The sequence below is a fragment of the Hippopotamus amphibius genome, chromosome 9, assembly GCF_030028045.1.
Source record: "Hippopotamus amphibius kiboko isolate mHipAmp2 chromosome 9, mHipAmp2.hap2, whole genome shotgun sequence".
NCBI classification, from domain to species: domain Eukaryota; kingdom Metazoa; phylum Chordata; class Mammalia; order Artiodactyla; family Hippopotamidae; genus Hippopotamus; species Hippopotamus amphibius.
Genome location: NC_080194.1, coordinates 137,970,392 through 137,988,672, shown reverse-complemented (window position 1 = coordinate 137,988,672; position 18,281 = coordinate 137,970,392). Strand labels below are relative to the sequence as shown.

General features: G+C 47.1%; 1 protein-coding gene and 1 pseudogene across 7 annotated transcripts in view; one reads left to right on the top strand and one right to left on the bottom strand.

The window, feature by feature from the left end:
• TMEM225B (transmembrane protein 225B) overlaps positions 1 to 17,647 on the top strand; it is a 42,967-nt gene extending 25,320 nt beyond the window's left edge. For 3 of the 7 annotated variants that reach the window (XM_057695618.1, XM_057695617.1, XM_057695619.1), the window contains 6 exons: positions 5,052 to 5,244; positions 6,457 to 6,537; positions 8,975 to 9,185; positions 10,098 to 10,244; positions 10,981 to 11,118; positions 17,272 to 17,647. In XM_057695618.1, coding sequence (XP_057551601.1) covers positions 5,107 to 5,244; positions 6,457 to 6,537; positions 8,975 to 9,185; positions 10,098 to 10,244; positions 10,981 to 11,118; positions 17,272 to 17,444 — 888 coding nt within the window. In that variant the 5' untranslated portion in view covers positions 5,052 to 5,106 and the 3' untranslated portion in view covers positions 17,445 to 17,647. Of the gene's footprint in view, positions 1 to 5,051; positions 5,245 to 6,456; positions 6,538 to 7,106; positions 7,275 to 8,157; positions 8,308 to 8,974; positions 9,186 to 10,097; positions 10,245 to 10,980; positions 11,119 to 17,271 lie in introns of those variants that run through there. The other 4 variants (XM_057695624.1, XM_057695621.1, XM_057695623.1 and 1 more) reach the window with 4 other exon arrangements.
• Positions 11,662 to 12,142, bottom strand: LOC130829277 (ragulator complex protein LAMTOR5-like; annotated as a pseudogene).
• Positions 17,648 to 18,281: the final 634 nt, after the last annotated feature.

Genomic DNA, 18,281 nt, shown 5'->3' with positions numbered 1-18,281 from the left:
GTCTGGGTTAGTGATTATCTAAAATATCGGTGAAAACTATACTTATGCTGTAGACTCTTGAAATTGGAAGTTGCCTGTCTTGTAGCCTTTTCCCTGCCTGGTCTGGTGTGCACACAGGTGTTCCGTGGCTGTGGAGTGAATCTGTTTACTGGAAACCAGCGTCTTCTTGTTTGTCTCACCTCTCCCCTCTGCACAGCCCCCTTCCTCCCCTGTTCTGTAGGTGATTATCACACTAAACAAGGGTCGCCTTGCCATCTCATGTCCTGAGCAGCCTCCGTGAGGTCAGGTCTGAGCCCTGAGCCAGTGGGCCCACTTACTCCACTTGGCACGTGACCCCCTTCGAGTCCCTCCCACCCCCTTATACCACAGAAAGGGCCCTCTCCTTCTGTGGGGTCTGAGAAGCTTCTGGAACAAGGCAGGGCTTGATGAGTTGGGTTGGATGGCTGGGTCGGATTCTGACCGGCGGAGAAAATAGGAGAGAAGGGCACCCCAGGGCAGGGTAAGTGTGTGGGGTTGTGTGCCAGGCCTCAAGGGCGGAGGCGTCCCTGGAGGCCAGGAGAGGGGAGAAAAGAGTGCCTGGCAGTATCAAAAGCATTCAGGCGGAACTCTGGTTCTTCAGGCACAAATATTACTAGTGGACAGACTAGTTCATCAAGGTGTTAGAGCTCAGGTGAACATGAGGGCAACCAGCTCATCCCAGTTTGCCAGGGCTCTCTCAGTCTTAGCATCGAAAGTCCCACATCCAGTAAAACGCTCAGTCCTCTGCAAACCAGGATGGCTGATCACCCGAAGCCATCGTGACCTCATCCCCCCGCCCCCCTTGGCTCCTAGCTGCAGCAAGATGGAGTAGAGCAGAGATGCTCAGCCTGGGTTGCCTACTGGAATCACTTGGGGAGCTTTCAAAGCACTGGAGCCTCAGTTTCTGGGGCTGTGTGTATTTGGTGTGGGGTATGTCCTGGACATTGGGATTTTGTGAGCTCCCAAGTAATTGTGCAACCAAGGTTGAGAATCTATACAGTAGTGGCTATCAATGCTTCACAGGTGCTAAGAGGACACAGAGAGGACATGGGAACTGGTGGCTTAGTCACTGAGGGTTGGGCTGGGAGTATGGAGGGCATCCGGGGCCTGTGTGAGAGGAGATGAGGTGTCCCAGGCTAGGTGGAAGGAGGGGTGGGAGGGGCCATTGTGCTGGGTGGAGCCAGCTATGGGGTGGGTGCCCTCAGGGCCTGCTCAGTGCTGAGTTCTGGTTCTATTATGTGCAGTAAAACTGCAGTTTGGGTAAATGGGTTTTCCCTTTGTAGCTCGGGACCAAGGAAGCACAGAGCCTGGGGGAGTCAGAACTCTGAAGACTTCAGCCCCAGCTCTCTACCTACTTTTCCAGCAGACAGTTCCCCCTCTTCCCTTGCCTGTCCCTCTACCCTAGACCCGGGAAAACATGAGTGCTTCCAGAGGAGAATATAACCTAAACTTATACTTTCTAAAATATCCAGTCCTGGGAGGGGCTGGCCTGGCAGTCCCAAGCCAAACTTTGAACATGGCCCTGGGCCCCTTGGGTGAGAGGCATTTCCTGTGCTCTGGTTGAGGAGATAGGAGTCTTTAGGCAAAGGGGAGAGAGGAGGAGGAGGAAGATGAATTTTGGCAGTGGCACCCACATGTGACTGCTTTCATCCCACCGAAGTCCCGTCATGGCCCTCAGGATGAAATCAACAAGACCCTTCACATCCCAGCTCTGCCCACTGACTTCTCCAGCCCTCTGTGGCCACCCCTTCTCCCAGTCATTCTGAAATTCACTGGGTCCCTGAACACAGTATTTTTCAACGGTAGGTCAGGAGCCACTAGGGGGGTCTTAAAATTAATTTACTGTAATGAGTTGCGACCAGCAAAGGGTAAAAGAAAGAAGTAGGCAGAACTAGAATGGAATAGAAAACATTTATCACAAAGGTAAGTCAGACTTTTGTTCTGTTTGTGCGAAAGGGTGCATGTGCGCAAAGTACAATGTACAGTATTTCTTGCTGTAGAGCAGGTAAAAATCTTTGCACACTGCAGTCCCTTTTTGGGAGTAAGAGTCTGTCTAGATGGGCCTCCTTGGCAGGTCTTCCCCTGTTCTCACTCTGTAATTCCCAGAGCGTGCTATACTTCCTTTGTGCACTGATCACACTTCAAAAAAAAATGACATTCAGTTGCCTGTCTTCTGTGTAGTTGCAAGCTCGATGGGGGCAGGGACCATGTGTACCTAGCCTGGCATCTGTCATTAAGTGTTGAGTGGCTGAATGATAAACCCCGTTCAAGGTTCCAGCTGTGTGTGTTCTTAGACAGGGTCTCTTTTTATTTTTCCTCATTTTTTATCTGATTTATATACAGAAAACTTGAAAGAATAGAATGAACACCCTATAAATCCTCCACTTAGATGAACAGTATTAATATTTTTCCATATTTGCTTTCTACCTATCTATATGCTTTTTTTCCCCCTGAATCATTTGAAAATAAGCTCAGATATAACCTTTACCCTGAGTACTATGGCATGCTTAAGAGTAAACTCATTCTCCTACATAGTCACAAACTATTAACATACCCAAGAAAAGGAATTTAACTCTATAATACCATCTAAAATTCAGTCTGTATTTAAATTTTCTCTAGTTGCCCCAAGAATGTGTTTTATAGCTAGATTGTTTCAAATCAGAAAAAAATCAAGGGTCACATTACATTTGGCTTCATATCTCTTTATGTGTGTATTTGGCCAAACAGTGCAGCATGTGGGATCTTAGTTCCCCAACCAGGGATCACACCTGCACCCCCTGCAGTGGAAGTGCAGGGTCTTAACCACTGGCTTGCCAGGGAAGTCCCAGAGTTTCCTCTTTAGTTTCTTTTAATCTAGAGTAGTTCCACCTTTTTTTTTCTTATTTATTTATTTTTAATTAATTAATTAATTAATTTTATTGGCTGTGTTGGGTCTTTTTTGCCGTGCGCAGGCTTTCTTTTTAGTTGCGGTGAGTGAGGGCTACTCTTCGCTGTGGTGCGCGGCTCCTCATTGCCGTGGCTTCTCTTGTTGCAGAGCACAGGCTCTAGGTGCACAGGCTTCAGTAGTTGCAGCACATGGGCTCAATAGTTGTGGCTCACGGGCTCTAAAGCGCAGGCTCAGTAGTTGTGGCGCATGGGCTTAGTTGCTCCGCGGCATGTGGGATCTTCCCGGAGCAGGGATCAAACCTGTGTCCCCTGCATTGGCAGGCGGATTCGCAACCACTGCGCCCCCTAGGAAGCCACCTTTTTTTTTTTTTAAATGGCAGTGACTTTTGGAGGAGTCAAGAACAGTTATCCTTTATAATTTCCCACAAAACTGATTTCCTTGTTTTTTGCGGTGGTATTTAGCTTCCTTCTCAGCCCCCTGTATTTTCTCTAAACTGGAACGAGGTTTAGAGGCCCATGACACATTTTTAGCAAGAATACCTCACGGGTGATGTCTCCTTCATACTCTTGTCACATCAAGAGGCACATGATGTCAGATTATTCCACCCCAATTAGTGCTACTTGTTCACCTCTTTAAGGTAGTGACTGCTAGATCTCTCCTATGTAAAGATACGTTTTCCTTTTGCAATTACTAATTTGTGAGGATGATGAACTCCAGCACCATGTGAAGAATCTATTCCTCTACAGCCTAATGTTTTTAGTAATCATCCGTGATCCTTTAGCAACCATCCATGTGATAGTTTGGGCATGTTCTTAACCTGAGACTCAGTTTTTTCATCTGCAGTCCGGGCATAATAATTCCCGTGATTTGGATTTGCTGTGTAATGACATTTGAAAGTATGACATAGACTGCCTATGAAGATGCTGTCACGGTCTTCCATTATTTCTCCCTTCTTCTGAGAACACCATCCCCCTTCCTTTTAGAAAGTTCTAACACTGCTCCAGATAAGTGGTCCAAATCTCCTGCATCTTAGATGATCCTACCTGCCTGGCATAGATGATCCTATCTGCCTGGCATCTGTGGGGCACAGCTGACTTATCTTCTTTGGCCAGAGTGGAATGAGCTTGTGACTAGAGCTGAGCCAATCAGAATGCTTCCCTAGGAAATTTCCAACCAAGTAGGGGTGGGAATAGGGTGAAGAAAACATTCTTTTTCCCGAAGGTGGCCTAATGTGAGGATGTGAGTCTGGAATTTGACTATTTCCCCTGCCACCTGGAGGATGAAAGCCTATGGGGTGGAGGGGATCAAAGCCATCTCTCTGAGATCAGGGCAGAGGAGGTCTCCCTGGCCTGGTTCCAGGCCTCCCCAGCTGTACCTCTGCCCTGCCCCAGCCAAGGCAATAAAGACCCTGTCTCGCCTGAGCGCCTACAAATCTGGGTCTGAACCTTATGACAGATAGAATCCTGAGTAGTACAAGGGTCTGTCATGTACCTCTCACATGATTCAATAATAGGTGATTCAATAAATAAGTGGTTCATCTGCTCTCTTCCCTTCCTGTTGTCTTTGAATATATGCTGGCCAGTGGAGGGGTATGAGGAGGTGCCAGACATGGTCCTGGCTTTTTAAAATCTTATGAGTTATAAATGCATTTTCTTGGTGAGCATAAGTGCAAAGCAAGGGGGGCTGGTGATTTATCCAGCTTCAAGTGTGGCCGCTCTTGTCACTCGAACCAGTCCCCCAGCCCGACCCCCAGGGCCAGGAGCCAGAGTGCCTCTCTTGGAAGAGCCTAAGTTTAAAAGTGTAAAACCAGCCCGCCTGGTGAGAGATGCAGACACCCTTGTTAGGCGAGGGCAGAGAAGCGCAAAGGAATGTGAGGGCCAGAGGGGGCCTAAAGCAGTCAGAGCGCATGCGCAGGGCAAGGGCGCGGGAGGGCCCGGGAGTGGGGGATGGGGGTGAGCGAGGGTCGTGGGGAAGGGGAGTGAATAGGCAGGGCCCTGGGGAGTCAGGAAACTGGCTTCTTTCAGACTCGCGGTCCAGGCCGCTGTTTGTGTAGCGCTACCTCTGTGCGGGGGCCACAGCGATGTGTCTTCCAGGCAATTCCAGCCACCCCCCAGGAGGAGTTAATATTATCATTCCCGTTTCACAGATGAGAAAACTGACACCCGGGAAGAAGTAACTTACCCAAGGTCATCCTGCTGGTGATGGCAGAGCTGGAATTCGAATTCAGATCCGGCGGACTTCGGGTTGCTTCAACCCCCGCCTTGTTCCGCGCACCAGTGAGCGAGGCCGGGGCCGCGCACCGCCCCCCCGGAGGCCAGGTTGCCCCAGCCCAGCGCCAGGTGAGCGGCGGGCGGCGGCCGGGCGGGGAGCTGAGCCCCCCGCCCTCCTCCGCAGGGTCCCGAGGGCTCGGTGGGCTCAGCCGGGAGACGGAGCATCCCCTCGCCGGGCGTCGGGGGCCAACGGAAGGTTCGGACCGAGGGCCGAAGGGGCGGGCGTGCGGCCGCCTGGAGGGAAGCCCCGCCCGGGAGACCGGGAGAGCCCGACGTTGCCCCGGCGGAGGGACGGGTGGGGCCGGCGCGAGCAGAGTTGCAGCTACGCGTTGGGAGGGGGAGGGCGAGGAGGAGGCCTTCAGGCTAAACTTTACTTCGAAGGGCTGTTGGGACCGCGGGGCTGGATCTGGGGTCAGATGTCTGGGTCAGGACCCGTCTTTGGGTCTGGGAAATGTCACTGGGGCTTTGGGGCCACAGAAGGGCCGAAGAGGGATGTCAGCAGAAAGGAACCTCTGACCAAACCTAAGTCAGTTTGCAGCCCAAGTAGCCTCAAATTACGGTCGGGAAAAGTGGGGAGTGAGACTCCCCGCGGCCCACACGGTTCCCTGCTGTCACTTCCCCGGTCCAGCCCTGGGTGCACTTTATGCTGCTCCTCTCTTTCTTCGCCTAGTATCATAGGTCCTTTTCAAAATAATAATTAAAACAATCGGTGGTAGTAGATGGCAGTAGTTTTGCTTTGTTTTGAATGCTCTTGGCAAAGTAAAAAGTTGGCAATCCTGTGTTCCCCCATTCTCTCCCCCTGCCCCCCACTTTTGGGAATCCAGAACTGAACTGCTGGCCAGTGTCCAGGTGAGGAGGTGAGGAGGGAGGGGCACTGTGCAGGACTGTGGTCCCTGCCTCCACTCTGACTGACTCTGGGATGCTGGACCAGGCAATTCTTCTTCCAGGTGTTTCTTCATCAGTACAAAGGGCTCTGCAAATCCCCCTTTATATGAACATGTCTCTGGTGCTTTGAGTCTGGCTTATATCAGTGTGTCCCCAAGTTGTCCCAAGTTGTATATCCCTGGAGCACAGTCATCCAGAACCAGCACTGAGGGCTGCTCTGTGCAGGATGCGGGCCTATCCCCGGAGAAAGGCCCACAAGGTCCTCCTCACTGGAGAGCAGCCTGGGGTCGGAGAGTGGCCAGACAGCTAGGAGGTGGTGCCTGGCCTCTGAGTCACCCTCGGCGGGGAGGGAAAGCACTGTATCTTGTGACAAGTTTATGTGTCTCTTCTCCCCAGTCGTTATCCAGAGCCTGCGAGTTCCTGTCTTTTTTCATCCCAGATTCTCCCCATTGGCCTAAGCTGGGCATGGGGCGCCCAGTAAGTACACAGTTCACTTTTGTGGAGTGAATGGATAATGGTTGGTGGCAGGGGTGTCCATGGAGTGGACAGGAGCAAGCTGAGCTTTGCAGAAGATGTGGGATTTAAAAGGTTTGGAGGTGAAGTGAGGGCACCCACCCCCGGGAAAGAACGCAGGCTGGAGGTGCTTGGGGTGACTGTGGTGCTCCAGGTTTGGAGGGAGATGTGGCGGATGTGGGGGCAGGAGGGCGGGTGCGTGGGAACCTTTCTGAAAGAAAAATCGGGAAGATGATGGCTGATGAGGTGGAAGTGTGGGAGAAACGGCGAAGCCGGCCTGAGCTCCAGTCTAGACTGTGGGTGATGGAGAGGATGATTGAATTAAGGAAGACACCGAGGTCAGCTTTAGACAAGTTGAGGTTCAGTGGGGTGTTGGTGGGGGGACAGGAAGGGGCTCAAACCATCCATGAAAATGTCCAGGGTTCTCCATTCCATCCAGAGGACGGGGGTCAAGTTGCACCCATGACTCCTCTCTGGAGAGCTTTCTTATTTAAAAACACAAAACAAAAAAACACATTTATTTATTTATTTAGGCTGTGCTGGGTCTTAGTTGTGGCATGGGGCATCTAATTTCCTGACCAGGGATGGAACCTGTGCCCCCTGCCGTGGAAGTGCCCACTGGACCACAGGGAAGTCCCCTGGAGAGCTTTAGAGCCGGGACTCAGCACTCTCTGGTCTTCATCCGAGGCCCTGAAGTTCAGGTGACTCATCAGTGCTGCCCGGAGGGTGGAGGGAAGATGGAAAGGGGAGCTGTGCAGAGGGCAGGATACATTTTTTAGGTGGGAGGAAGAGAAAGTACAGTAGTGAATGGCAGAAAGAGGAGAGAGTGCTTTAGAAAGTTTCCAAGCACTCTGACAGCGAAGAGGAACAGTTGTTAACCTTTTTATGAACAGCGGATTTCCTCTGCCCTCTGCCATCAGGCTTGTTCTGCTGTGGTGATCAGCAGATCTCAAAGCCTCAGAGACACTCCTTGCCCCCAGCTGCAGTGAGGGGTCCATGTGGGGGCCGTGGAGGGGCCCCAGTGCCTGGGCACACACGGGGTGGAGAGGAGGGGAAGCCCCTCACTCCGGGGGTCTTGTCTTCCCCTCTTGCCATGTGCATCTTGGAAGCTTGGTGCTGCCAGGCAGTCTGCTTAGGCAGGAGCCTCCAAGCCAGGCTTTCGGCATGATTTGGAAAGAAGGGCTGTTGGCTTGGGGTGTTCCCCACTTCCCTTGTCTTGTCTCTCACCTCCTGATGCTGCCTTTCTGCACCTCCAGGTGGCCAGGGTCATTGGGGGCCATCTGGACAGGGCCCACCCTCCCGGCAGCAGCCAGGCTTCCAACCACCCCCTCTCCTTCCCCTGCTCATCCTGCTTCATCTCTGGAAAACTCGTTCCTCAGGGCTGCCAGGCGCAGCAAAGCCCGGACAGGAAAGCAGACTAGTTGAATACATTTGCTCTTAGGTTGTGAATATGAATTTCCCTCAGGAATGTTTACATTTTAGAAGTTGATCCCCCCCCCCCCCCCCACCAAACGTTAACCAAGCACCTGGGCCCTCAGCACTGTGCTTGGCACTTCATTTGTGGCATTCACTTGGCCTTCCCAGGGACCTCCCTTTTCCAAACGGGGGACCCATGGTCCTGAAAGTTTTAGCGAGTTCCCCGAGATTACCCAACCAGCAAGTGATAAAGCTGGGACACAGTCACAGGCGTCTAGAACCAAATCCAGCTGCCGGCACTTAGCTTCCACATCACAGGTGCTCCTCCCAAGCAGACATCCTTAATGACAGCTGCTGCTGATGAAGTTATGAGGGATCCTTAACTGAGGGTCTTGACCTCCAGGCCTAGAGGGTACCTAGGGTTTCAGAAGGGTCTGTGCAACTCTAAAACCATTTTTAAAACTTTCCGTGTGCATATTTTCTGCTGATTTTTCAGCAGAAGGCTCCTCCTGGCCAGGTTGGACCCCATCCGTCTAAACCCTGGGTCCTGAGTCAGGAAGGCCAGTCACTGAGTAAAGGCACCTCAGGCCCTGGTTTTAATCTCTCCCCTGGTCCTCATTCTGAAATCTGAAAAAGCACATAGTAGCTGACAGCTGACTGGAAAGGTTCTTCTGTGGCCAGTGCGTGGGTGTTAACAGAATTGAGAGGTTAGAACTTTAGAGCCGGGAAAGGTGGATATTTTACAGAGGGAGACATTGGGGCTCAAAGAAGGGACCCCACATGCTCGAGATCACCCACTGAGTTAGTGGCAGAACATGTTTATGGATTGTTTAGGCCACTGAAGAGGTCTGTAAGCCTTAAGTTTAATCAAGGCGAAGAAATCAACATTTCCGGAGCCTCACGTGTGCTAACGTGTCCACGGGCATCATCTCCTTCAGCCCGTGCTGTGTGAGACCCTCCCCCCCCCCACTGTTCCCTTTCACAGGTGATGCTGACATTAGAGGACAAAGACATGAAGGGGTTCACCTGGGCCATAGCCCCTGCCTTGACCTCCCTGGGCTACCTGCTTATCCTGCTGGTCTCCGTCTTCCCCTTCTGGGTGCGTCTGGTGAACGAGGAGTCCCAGGAAGTGTTTTTCAGTGGCCTGTTTGAGAACTGCTTCCATATCAAGTGCTGGAAGCCTCGACCCTTATCTGGTATGGAGGGATGGAAGCGGAGATGGGGAGAGGGAGATGAGGCCAGCGTGGGGGTTGCGGGGTGGCCGAGGACTGGTGGGGGCAGATAGGACAGAAGTGACTACGCCCCTGCCTTCTTCTTCCCCCAGGTTCTATTAGCACCCCTCCCCTGCCTTAGTTGTGACAGTCACAGTTACCTCCCAGGATTGCCAAGTATCTCTTGTGGGGGCAACACTGCCCGCACTTGAGAACCACTGGTTTAACCCCAAGGTAGATTCTAGAATATCTGGGTCTTCAACACCTTTGTCTCTTTGTCCCACCCCCAGCCGCTCCCCTCTGTGTGCTCCGGAGGGCATACAAACTCACCTTAACAAGGTCTGAGTCACGCGGGCAGTAGGAGAATGAAGCCCCTCAATCCTGGGTCTGTTTCATTGCTCCTGTTAACCCGGGTAATTGCATAGGGGTGGGGGAACGCCCCCACAGAGTTCAGCATATCCTGATCACAAAGTTCTGATTTTCCACCAGTGACTTGTTTCAGTGTGACCAGTACAGATGCAATTCTTCACATTTCCACGTGCAACAAATTTTATCAGGACAGTTTCATTTTATGTTGTTTATTAAAGCCACCAGTTTTCCCCAAACAGACGATACATGGTTTTCCCACACTCTTTGATACAACCAGATTCACATAACAGTATTTGTTGAGAATGGATTAATAATTTCAGTGTCTGAAATTGCCCATCTAATTTTTTTTCACGTCATGGGGAACAAGCAGGGCATGCTTGGGGGCAAAGCAGCTAGGCCAGAGGCTTGGTCCCTGGCTACGCTTTGGGACCTGAGGGTGGCCAGGCTCCGGGGCTACCCCTGCCCAGGCTCTGCGGGGCTCTGCCCTCTGGGCCAGGGTACCCGGAGCCAGCCCGCCCTCCCTTGCAGTTTCCATCATCCTCGGCCGTGTTTTCCTGCTGTCCGCCGTCATCTTGTCTTTCCTTACCACCTTCATCATGGTGTCCTTTGCGGCGCAGCTCTTTCCGAGGACCCGGAAGCACAATTTTGTGTCAGCCTTCGTCAGTTTTCTCACAGGTGGGGAGCAGCAGGTGGACCCCAGCCTGGGGAGGGATCCAAAGGCGGGGAGGGGTGGTGGTCAGGAGGGGGAATTTTTAGGGCCCCTCTCCTCTGCTGACTTCTCCATGAAGCAGCCCACCCCACACCTGCCCCCTCAGGGTCTGTGACCCCCTGCAGGGCCCCTCCTAACTCGGCGCTGCCAGCGGGCACAGCCCTCACCATCTGGGGGTCTTTTTCTCACAATCTCTATCCCAGCAACTGTCATGGAATCTGGTACAGGGTTATAATATAATTGAAATATTGAATAGAAGTGAAATACAGTTGTTTCTTGGATGAACAAATGGAAGAGACCATCTCTGCCCTCTGGAACCTTTTGACTTTAAAAGGCTGACCAAGGCCCTACCCTGGGAGGCTTCCATCAGCTGGAGGAGGTGGAATGCTCACAGTGGGAAAATCAGGTTGAGCTTCAATCAAAGTGACACATGCAGGGGGCCCCATTTGGAGTCAGCCAAGGGCACGGGCACAGAGGGCACCTGGGAAGGGGATTTCTGACTGTGGGGCCCTTGGGTGGTGAGGCACACGGGCTTCGAGATGAGTTGAGAAGGAGGGCGAGACAGGCATGTGGGGTGGAGGTTATTGGCTCTGAAAGGGCAGGAGAAAGGGGCCTCACGCAGGAGCCACACGACTGTAGGAAGGCTGGAGCGGAGGTGGGAGCCATGGGAGGAGAGCAAGGCTGTGTCCCTGTGACCCGCAGGGGCCTGTGCCTTCCTGGCCTTGTTGCTGCACGCCCTGGAGATGCAGAGTCTGCGGATGAAGCCCAGCCCCCTGCAGCTCTCTGTGCAGTGGCCTTACTACGTCCTGGGCTTTGGCATCCTGCTGTTCATAGTGGCTGGTGAGTGTCCCGGGGCTGGCGCCCTCTCCCCACCCTCTGTCTGGATGCAGGAGCTGTGGACGCTCTAGAGCTGTGCTGTTCAAAACCATAGTCACTTGTGGCTATTTAACTTTAACTAATTGAATGAAATAAAGTTAGAAAATGAGTTCCTCTGTCACACCAGCTGCACTTCACATGTTCAGAACTGCATTATTGTGTGCCTAGTGGCGTCCACATTGGACGGTGTGGATGCAGAAGGTTCTGCTGGACAGCACTGCTCTAGGGCCTCAGCCCTGTCCCCGACCCTCGTCCTCCCATTCTTATCCTCCTCGACTTTAGAACCAAGCTTGCACATGTTTATACTCTCCATCCTGGTTCTATTTCTAGAGGGCTTTCTATTCCTCTCTATCTTGAAATCTGTGATCTTTTTTTTTTTTCCTCCAACCAGTTTTATTAAACATAACAAAATTCTATATACAAAGTGACCTAAACCTGCTGCTTCAAAACACGATACTTCCCTTAACTAGTATTTTGTTAAGTCAATCCATAGAGTCTCAAAAAACAGCTGACTCTAAAATTAATAGAAAAGTGCCCAATGCACATGACATGAATGGCCTAATTACTGGAACTCTAATAGTTCTATAAGATAATTAACATAAGGTACAGCTGAGTCCCTATGACACGCTGCTGGAGAACTGATAGGAGATGTCAAGAGGCCATTTGTGCACTGCCACTTTGATGCCATCATGTTTCCGGATCATAACATTCCCATTATCTGATTCTAGACAAACCACAGGAATATCAGTGGGGTCTCAGGTTAGCTTAGCTGCTTGCTGAGCTAGAACAGGTATAACCCCAGCATGCTCATCTGATAGGGTTCCGCGGCAGCCCAGATTGAGTCCTGGTGAATCTGTGCATAGGACTCCAACGATGGATGGATTCTTCATTGTGTCCTCCCAAGTGCTGCTCTAAGGTCGCCTCCATCCCGCCACGCCTAGCTTCCTTCTTTGCCGCTGGTCTCGGGTGCCCCTTGGTCGGTCACGTGACGCAAGTGGGCAAAATCTGTGATCTTATTCCTCACTCGAATCGCTTTTTCTTTACCTATCATTAACACCATCAAAATTCTTAATCTCATCTAATTTTATCCCTACTCCTAATCCTCTTCCCACTATATTAACCTGACCCATAATCATAACCTATTTAAACTTGATTTCATTATACGCTGACTATATAACAAAGAATATATCTGTAAGATATTGAATACAAGTAATTATAAATAAACTGTATGCCCATATTTCCACCATATAGTTTAAGAACCAGCCATATTTTGTCAAATCCATTGTTTATAAGTTACACCCTATTTTATGTACCACTGAGAAAGAAAGATTGATGCCAAGTATAATTCTAAGGTGCTATAGCTTGTAAGGCACATCCTCATTTCAGAGGTGTTAAAATGTGAAAAAAAAAAATGGGCTTGTCAAAATCAGTGAAACATGTTGGAACATTAAGGGTGTTTGAAGTCTTCTCCCCTCCGCCATGTGGCTGTTCTTGGTCTCACCCTCTTCTCTCCCCTCAGGATTCAATTCTTCTGAAATTTTTGCCAGTCATGTTTACTACATGCATATATATCCTTAAACAATGTATTGTGTAGTTTTGCATGCTTTAAAACTTCATATGAATACAGTCATACTGTATTTTTTTCTTCTGGGATTTGCTGTTTGATAAACATTATAATTGTGAGATTCCTCCATGTTAATATGGAGAACTAGCTTCATTCACTTTTACCACCTTGAGTATTTAATTGTATAACTAAGCTTTCCTGTAGAAGTATTGCATTTCTCTATGGGAGAATATGATTTAGTTTTTTTTAAGGTTATAAGACTATTCAGGTATTTTATTTCTTCTTGAGTCAGTTTTGGTGATTTATATCTCTCTCTAAACATATTTTTTATCTGTTTTAAATTTTATTGACATAAAGTTACTCAAAATGTTTTCTATTTTAACTTTATAATTTGTGCTGCATCTGTAGTTATGCACTTTTTTCAGACCTAATTTTCTCTTTTTTCATTACTAAGTTTGTCAGAGGTTTATCAGTTTATCTTCTCAAAGAAGCAGCTTTTTAGCTTTCTTGAAAACAAGCTTTCTTGTTTGTTTTCTATTTAATTACTCTTTGCTTATTTTGAACTTCCCTCCTTACTACTTTGTGTTTATTCTGCTGTTCCTTTTTCAACTTTCTAAATCTGAATCTAAGCTCATCGATTATTTCTTCTTTTCTACGTAGGCATTTAAAGCTTTAATTCTCCTCCAAGAATTGCATCTTTATTTATAGCTCTCATTTTGATGCGTAATTTTTTTTGTTTTTGTTTGATTTCAGATATTTTCTAGTTCCCCTTATGATTTCTTCTTTGATCCATGAATTATGTGAAAGTATATATTTAAATTTCCAAGCATAGAATTTTTATTGTATCTTTGTGTTAATGATTTTAAGTTAGTTTCAAGTTGATGAAAGAGCATGGTTTATACAGTCCTAATATTTTCAGATTTATTGAGACTAGCCTTATAGGCTAGTCTGAGGTCCATTTTCATGTTTCATGTTGAATGCAACCTTTTATCTATAAACATTACATCAAGCTTTTTTATTATCTTGTTTAAACCGTGATTTAGAATTGTTATATTTTACTAGTGGATTGAACTTTTTTTCATCAACCTGTGATCCTTTTTATTTCTAGTAATGCTTTTTGTTGTAAAGCCTGTTTTATCTGATATTACTATAACTACCTACCTCTACAATCTTTAGGTTAGTATTTGCCTATTATATCTTTTACTTTAAGCATGTCTCTGTCTTCATGTTTTGGATGTCTCATGGTAGTTTATGACTAGATTTTTTCATCTAGTCTTATTATAACCTTTGTCTTTTATCTGGAGCATTTAGTTGATTTACATTTATTGTGACTACTGATATATTTCTGTTTTTTCTACCACCTTAGTTTGTGCTTTCAGTTTTTTTCCGTTCCCCAGCCCCCACCTCTCTTGCCATGCTTTGGCTTGATTGAATTTTATGTATATAATTCTCATTACATTTCTTCCGTCTTTAGTTTGGAAATTATACAGTCTATTTGCATTTGTGTCATAGCTACTCTTGACATTTTAACATGCTTAATCAGCATGTTTATTCTGTTCATAAATAATTCAAGGACCCTCCCCCCCTACTTATATGCTATTTTGTCCAGTGTTTTGGTTTCTTCTGTTTAAAAAAATTTCTATACATTATTATTATTTTATGCATTTAATATTTGTTTAAATTTACTCACATATTTATCAATTTAGTTGCTCATCTAACCTCAGATGTTCTAAGATCATTATCCTGAAGTACATCCTTTGTACTGCTTTTTTTTTAAACTTTGTATTTTATATTGGAGTATAGTTGATTAACAATGTTGTGTTAGTTTCAGGTGTATAGCAAAGTGATTCAATTATACATGTATCTATTCTTTTTCAAATTCTTTTCCCATTTCAGGTTGTTATAATAATAACAACATAATATTGAGCAGAGTTCCCTGTGCTATACAGTAGGCCCTTGTTGGTTATCCATTTTAAATATAACAGTGTGTACCTGTTAATCCCAAACTCCCTAACTATCCCTCCCTCCCCTCCCCTTCCCTGGGCAACCATAGGTTTGTTCTCTAAGTCTGTGAGTCAGTTTCTGTTTTATAAATAAGTACATTTGTATCATTTTTTTAGCTTTTCAATGAGGATGAGTTAGAGATACACTATCTCATATTTTGTTTGTATGAAATTATCTTTCACTTTTATTAGTTTTGCTGAACTTACATTTTGAAGTTGACAGTTATTCTCTCAGCATTCAAGATATTATTCTATTACTTTCCCACTTCTGTTCTTACTGTTGAGAAGTTGGCTTTCTTTAAAAATATCATTCTTTTTGAGGCAACTTTCTTTTCCCCGAGACTTTCTTTGGTATTTTGCAGAGTACGGATGTTTGTGTGATGATTTGATGTGTGAACTGAAGCTGGAGTGGTAACTTTCAGCATTTCTGAAAGCATTTTTATTTCCTCCCCATTTCCTTTCCCTTTCTTTTTGTCCTTTGTGGAACTCCAGGAAGATTTCTGTTAGACCTTGTTACTCTATCCTGCATGTCTTAATTTCTCTTTCATATTTTCTGTCTTTGTCTTTCTGGGCTGCATTCTGAATATCTTATATAGATGTATCTTCAGTTTTACCCATTCAGTTTTACCCATTCACTTTTTGGCTGTGTCTGATCTATTTAACCTAGCTGTTAAGTTTTTATTTCAATTAACCTATTTTATAACTAGAAGTTGTATTTTCCTTTAAAGCTTATTATTTTTATACTCCTTTTCTTTATATTTAAAATCTATTCTCCAAATATATTATACATGTTAAACATACTTATTTTATATTCTGTCTTATAAGTTTAACAACAGAATTATTTGCTGCTATTTCTACAGCTGTTTCAGCAGGCTCTTGCTTGTGATGCCTTGTTTCTTGGTATGGTCTGTGGTTTTTGACTGTGAACTCATTTTCCTTGGAATATTTTTGTTGTTGTCATTGTTGGAAATTCTTTGAGGCCTGTATTTAAAAGTCTTTTCTCAAAAAAGGATTTGTATTTGCTTCTGCCCCGTGCTTGGGTGCAGAACTACCCTAGGATCACAACCAGAATACTTAGGTATTGTGAGTGTAGCTGCAGACCCACATAACAGCTAGCCTGTGTTTGTGAAATCTCAGCCAATGCAGGTAACTTTCAAGTTCCAGTTTCATGTGGCCGACTCTTATTAGGTTTCGCCATTGTGAGCAGGACCTGGGTTTTCCTTTTATTCTCTGTGTCCCAAATGGCCAACAGAATGGAAACTCAGGGTCTCCTGGGTTGAGTGCATGTCTCCAAGGTGAAGGCTAGCTGTGTGCTTGCTTAACCCTCTAGATTCCTGTTATCGCTATGGTTTTGGCTTCTAGGAATGTCTTACTCTGATGCCAGCTTGATGATGCATTTATAAATAATAGGTTTTTGAAGAAATGTTTAGAATTTTTGTTGTTTTTAGAGGGAGAGTATCTAGTCTGCTATAAAGCTGAAAATAGAAGTTGTCTTTTATCTTAGTCTCAGCCATAATACAGCATTTATTATTCACTCAAGATATCTCCATCTGTTATTTAAAAAAAAAAAATTTATTTATTTAGTTGTGCCAGGTCTTAGTTGCGGCAGGCGGGCTCCTTAGTTGGGGCTTGCCAGCTCCCTAGTTATGGCATGTGGGCTTCTTAGTTGTGGCATGCAAACTCTTAGTTGCGGCATAGCACGTGTGATCTAGTTCCCTGACCAGGGATCAGACCCAGGCCCCCTGCATTGGGAACACGGAGTCTTAACCACTGCGCCACCAGGGAAGTCCCTCCATTTGTTTTTTTATGTAAATTTATTTATTTATTTAATTGGCTGTGTTGGGTCTTTTTTTTGCTATGCACAGGCTTTCTTTTAGTTGTGGTGAGTGGGGGCTACTCTTTGTTGTGGTGCACAGGCTCCTCATTGCCGTGGCTTCTCTTGTTGCAGAGCACGGGCTCTAGGTGCGTGGGCTTCAGTAGTTGCAGCACATGGGCTCAATAGTTGTGGCTCACAGGCTCTAAAGCGCAGGCTCAGTAGCTGTGGCGCACGGGCTTAGTTGCTCCGCGGCATGTGGGATCTTCCTGCAACAGGGATCGAACCCGTGCCCCCTGCATTGGCAGGCGGATTCTTAACCACTGCGCCACCAGGGAAGCCCCACTCCATTTGTTTTTATGAACATTGGTTCTCTTCTTCCTTTCTTTCACTTGCTGAGGGTCTTGAGGGAGTTGGCCATGAAGAAGCCTAGGCTTTGTGTTTGACCTTCCTTCCTGAAACCTTGTTTTCTTACCTATTGATGGTTAGACAATTGCTAAGATGCCTTTCAGCACTGGTCATGGTTCCATGAGTTTATCCATCTATTCACCTGCCTTGTCCTTCAGTGCATTGTTTTCCCTTCTGTTTCTGTAATACTCTAAATTGGAGGGGAGAACTAGGAGGGCAGGTGCAGACCAAAGGGAGTCAGGGCAGAGGAGGGAGTTTCCGACCTCTAGGACAGGCACAGAGCTTGACACTTTCTCTTTCTCCTGACCCAAACTTTTGCTGTCACCCAGGTGCCATCTGCCTCGTTCAGGAAACAGCCTGCCTTAGCTGTCATTTGTTGCCCATTTCCCAGAGTACTGAGGAGACCCAAGAGATCTTGCACCTGGAAAACCTGGAGAGTTTGGGAGGAGAGCTGAGCTCCATCCAGAAGGAGACACTGATGAAGGAGGAAACAATTATCTAGACCAGCTATCTAGATAGTCTGTGCCCTGCCCTTCGTCAGGCTGTGTGAGTCCACACGTGTCAGTGTATGTGGCTTTCCCATCTCTGCTACTTTTGATGAGGCTCTTGAGGGTCAAATCAACCCTCCACTTCACCCTACTCACAATGATTCTATCTTGCGTGTGTTTGAAATTTGTTAAAAGTTTTTTGAATTCTTCTGAGCTTTCTGAGTGATTTTTTTTTTGGACAAGTGTTTTCAATAAAAGGATGACTACTGTCTGTTAATCCATACCTCAGAAAACAAACTGGGGACTTCCCTTGTGGTCCAGTGGTTAAGACTCCATGCTTCCACTTCAAGGGCACGAGTTTGATCCCCGGTAGGGGAACTAAGATCCCACATGCCACGAGGCACGGCAAACAAACAAACAAACAAACAAAACACTGGCCTGCAGCCCTGAGGACAGGAGGGGAGGGAGAAATATTAGGAAATGATCAAGTGACATGAGCTTTTGTAAAACAAAAACTGAACAGAGTATAAACCACAACAGAAGGTTTTTGAGTTAGTGACATTAAAAAGAAATGCCCCCAGACAAAAGTGTAACTCAGTACAGGAAACTTCTGTCATGTATGTGTTGGAGGGAAGGGTTGGGAGTGGTTAAAGGTGAAAGTTTCCCAAGTCCGAGCTCCCAGATCTGGAAGTCTGAGTCTAACAAGTCTGTGCCTCTGGGGAAAGCACAGGCAAGTTAGCCAGTCCACACATCAGCGTTGCATCCTTTCACTGGAGCTGGAGGCCTCCTGCAGGCAGCTCTAAAGTGCCCCCCTCCACAGTCCTGAGGGTGCTTTCAGACTTGGGAGCACT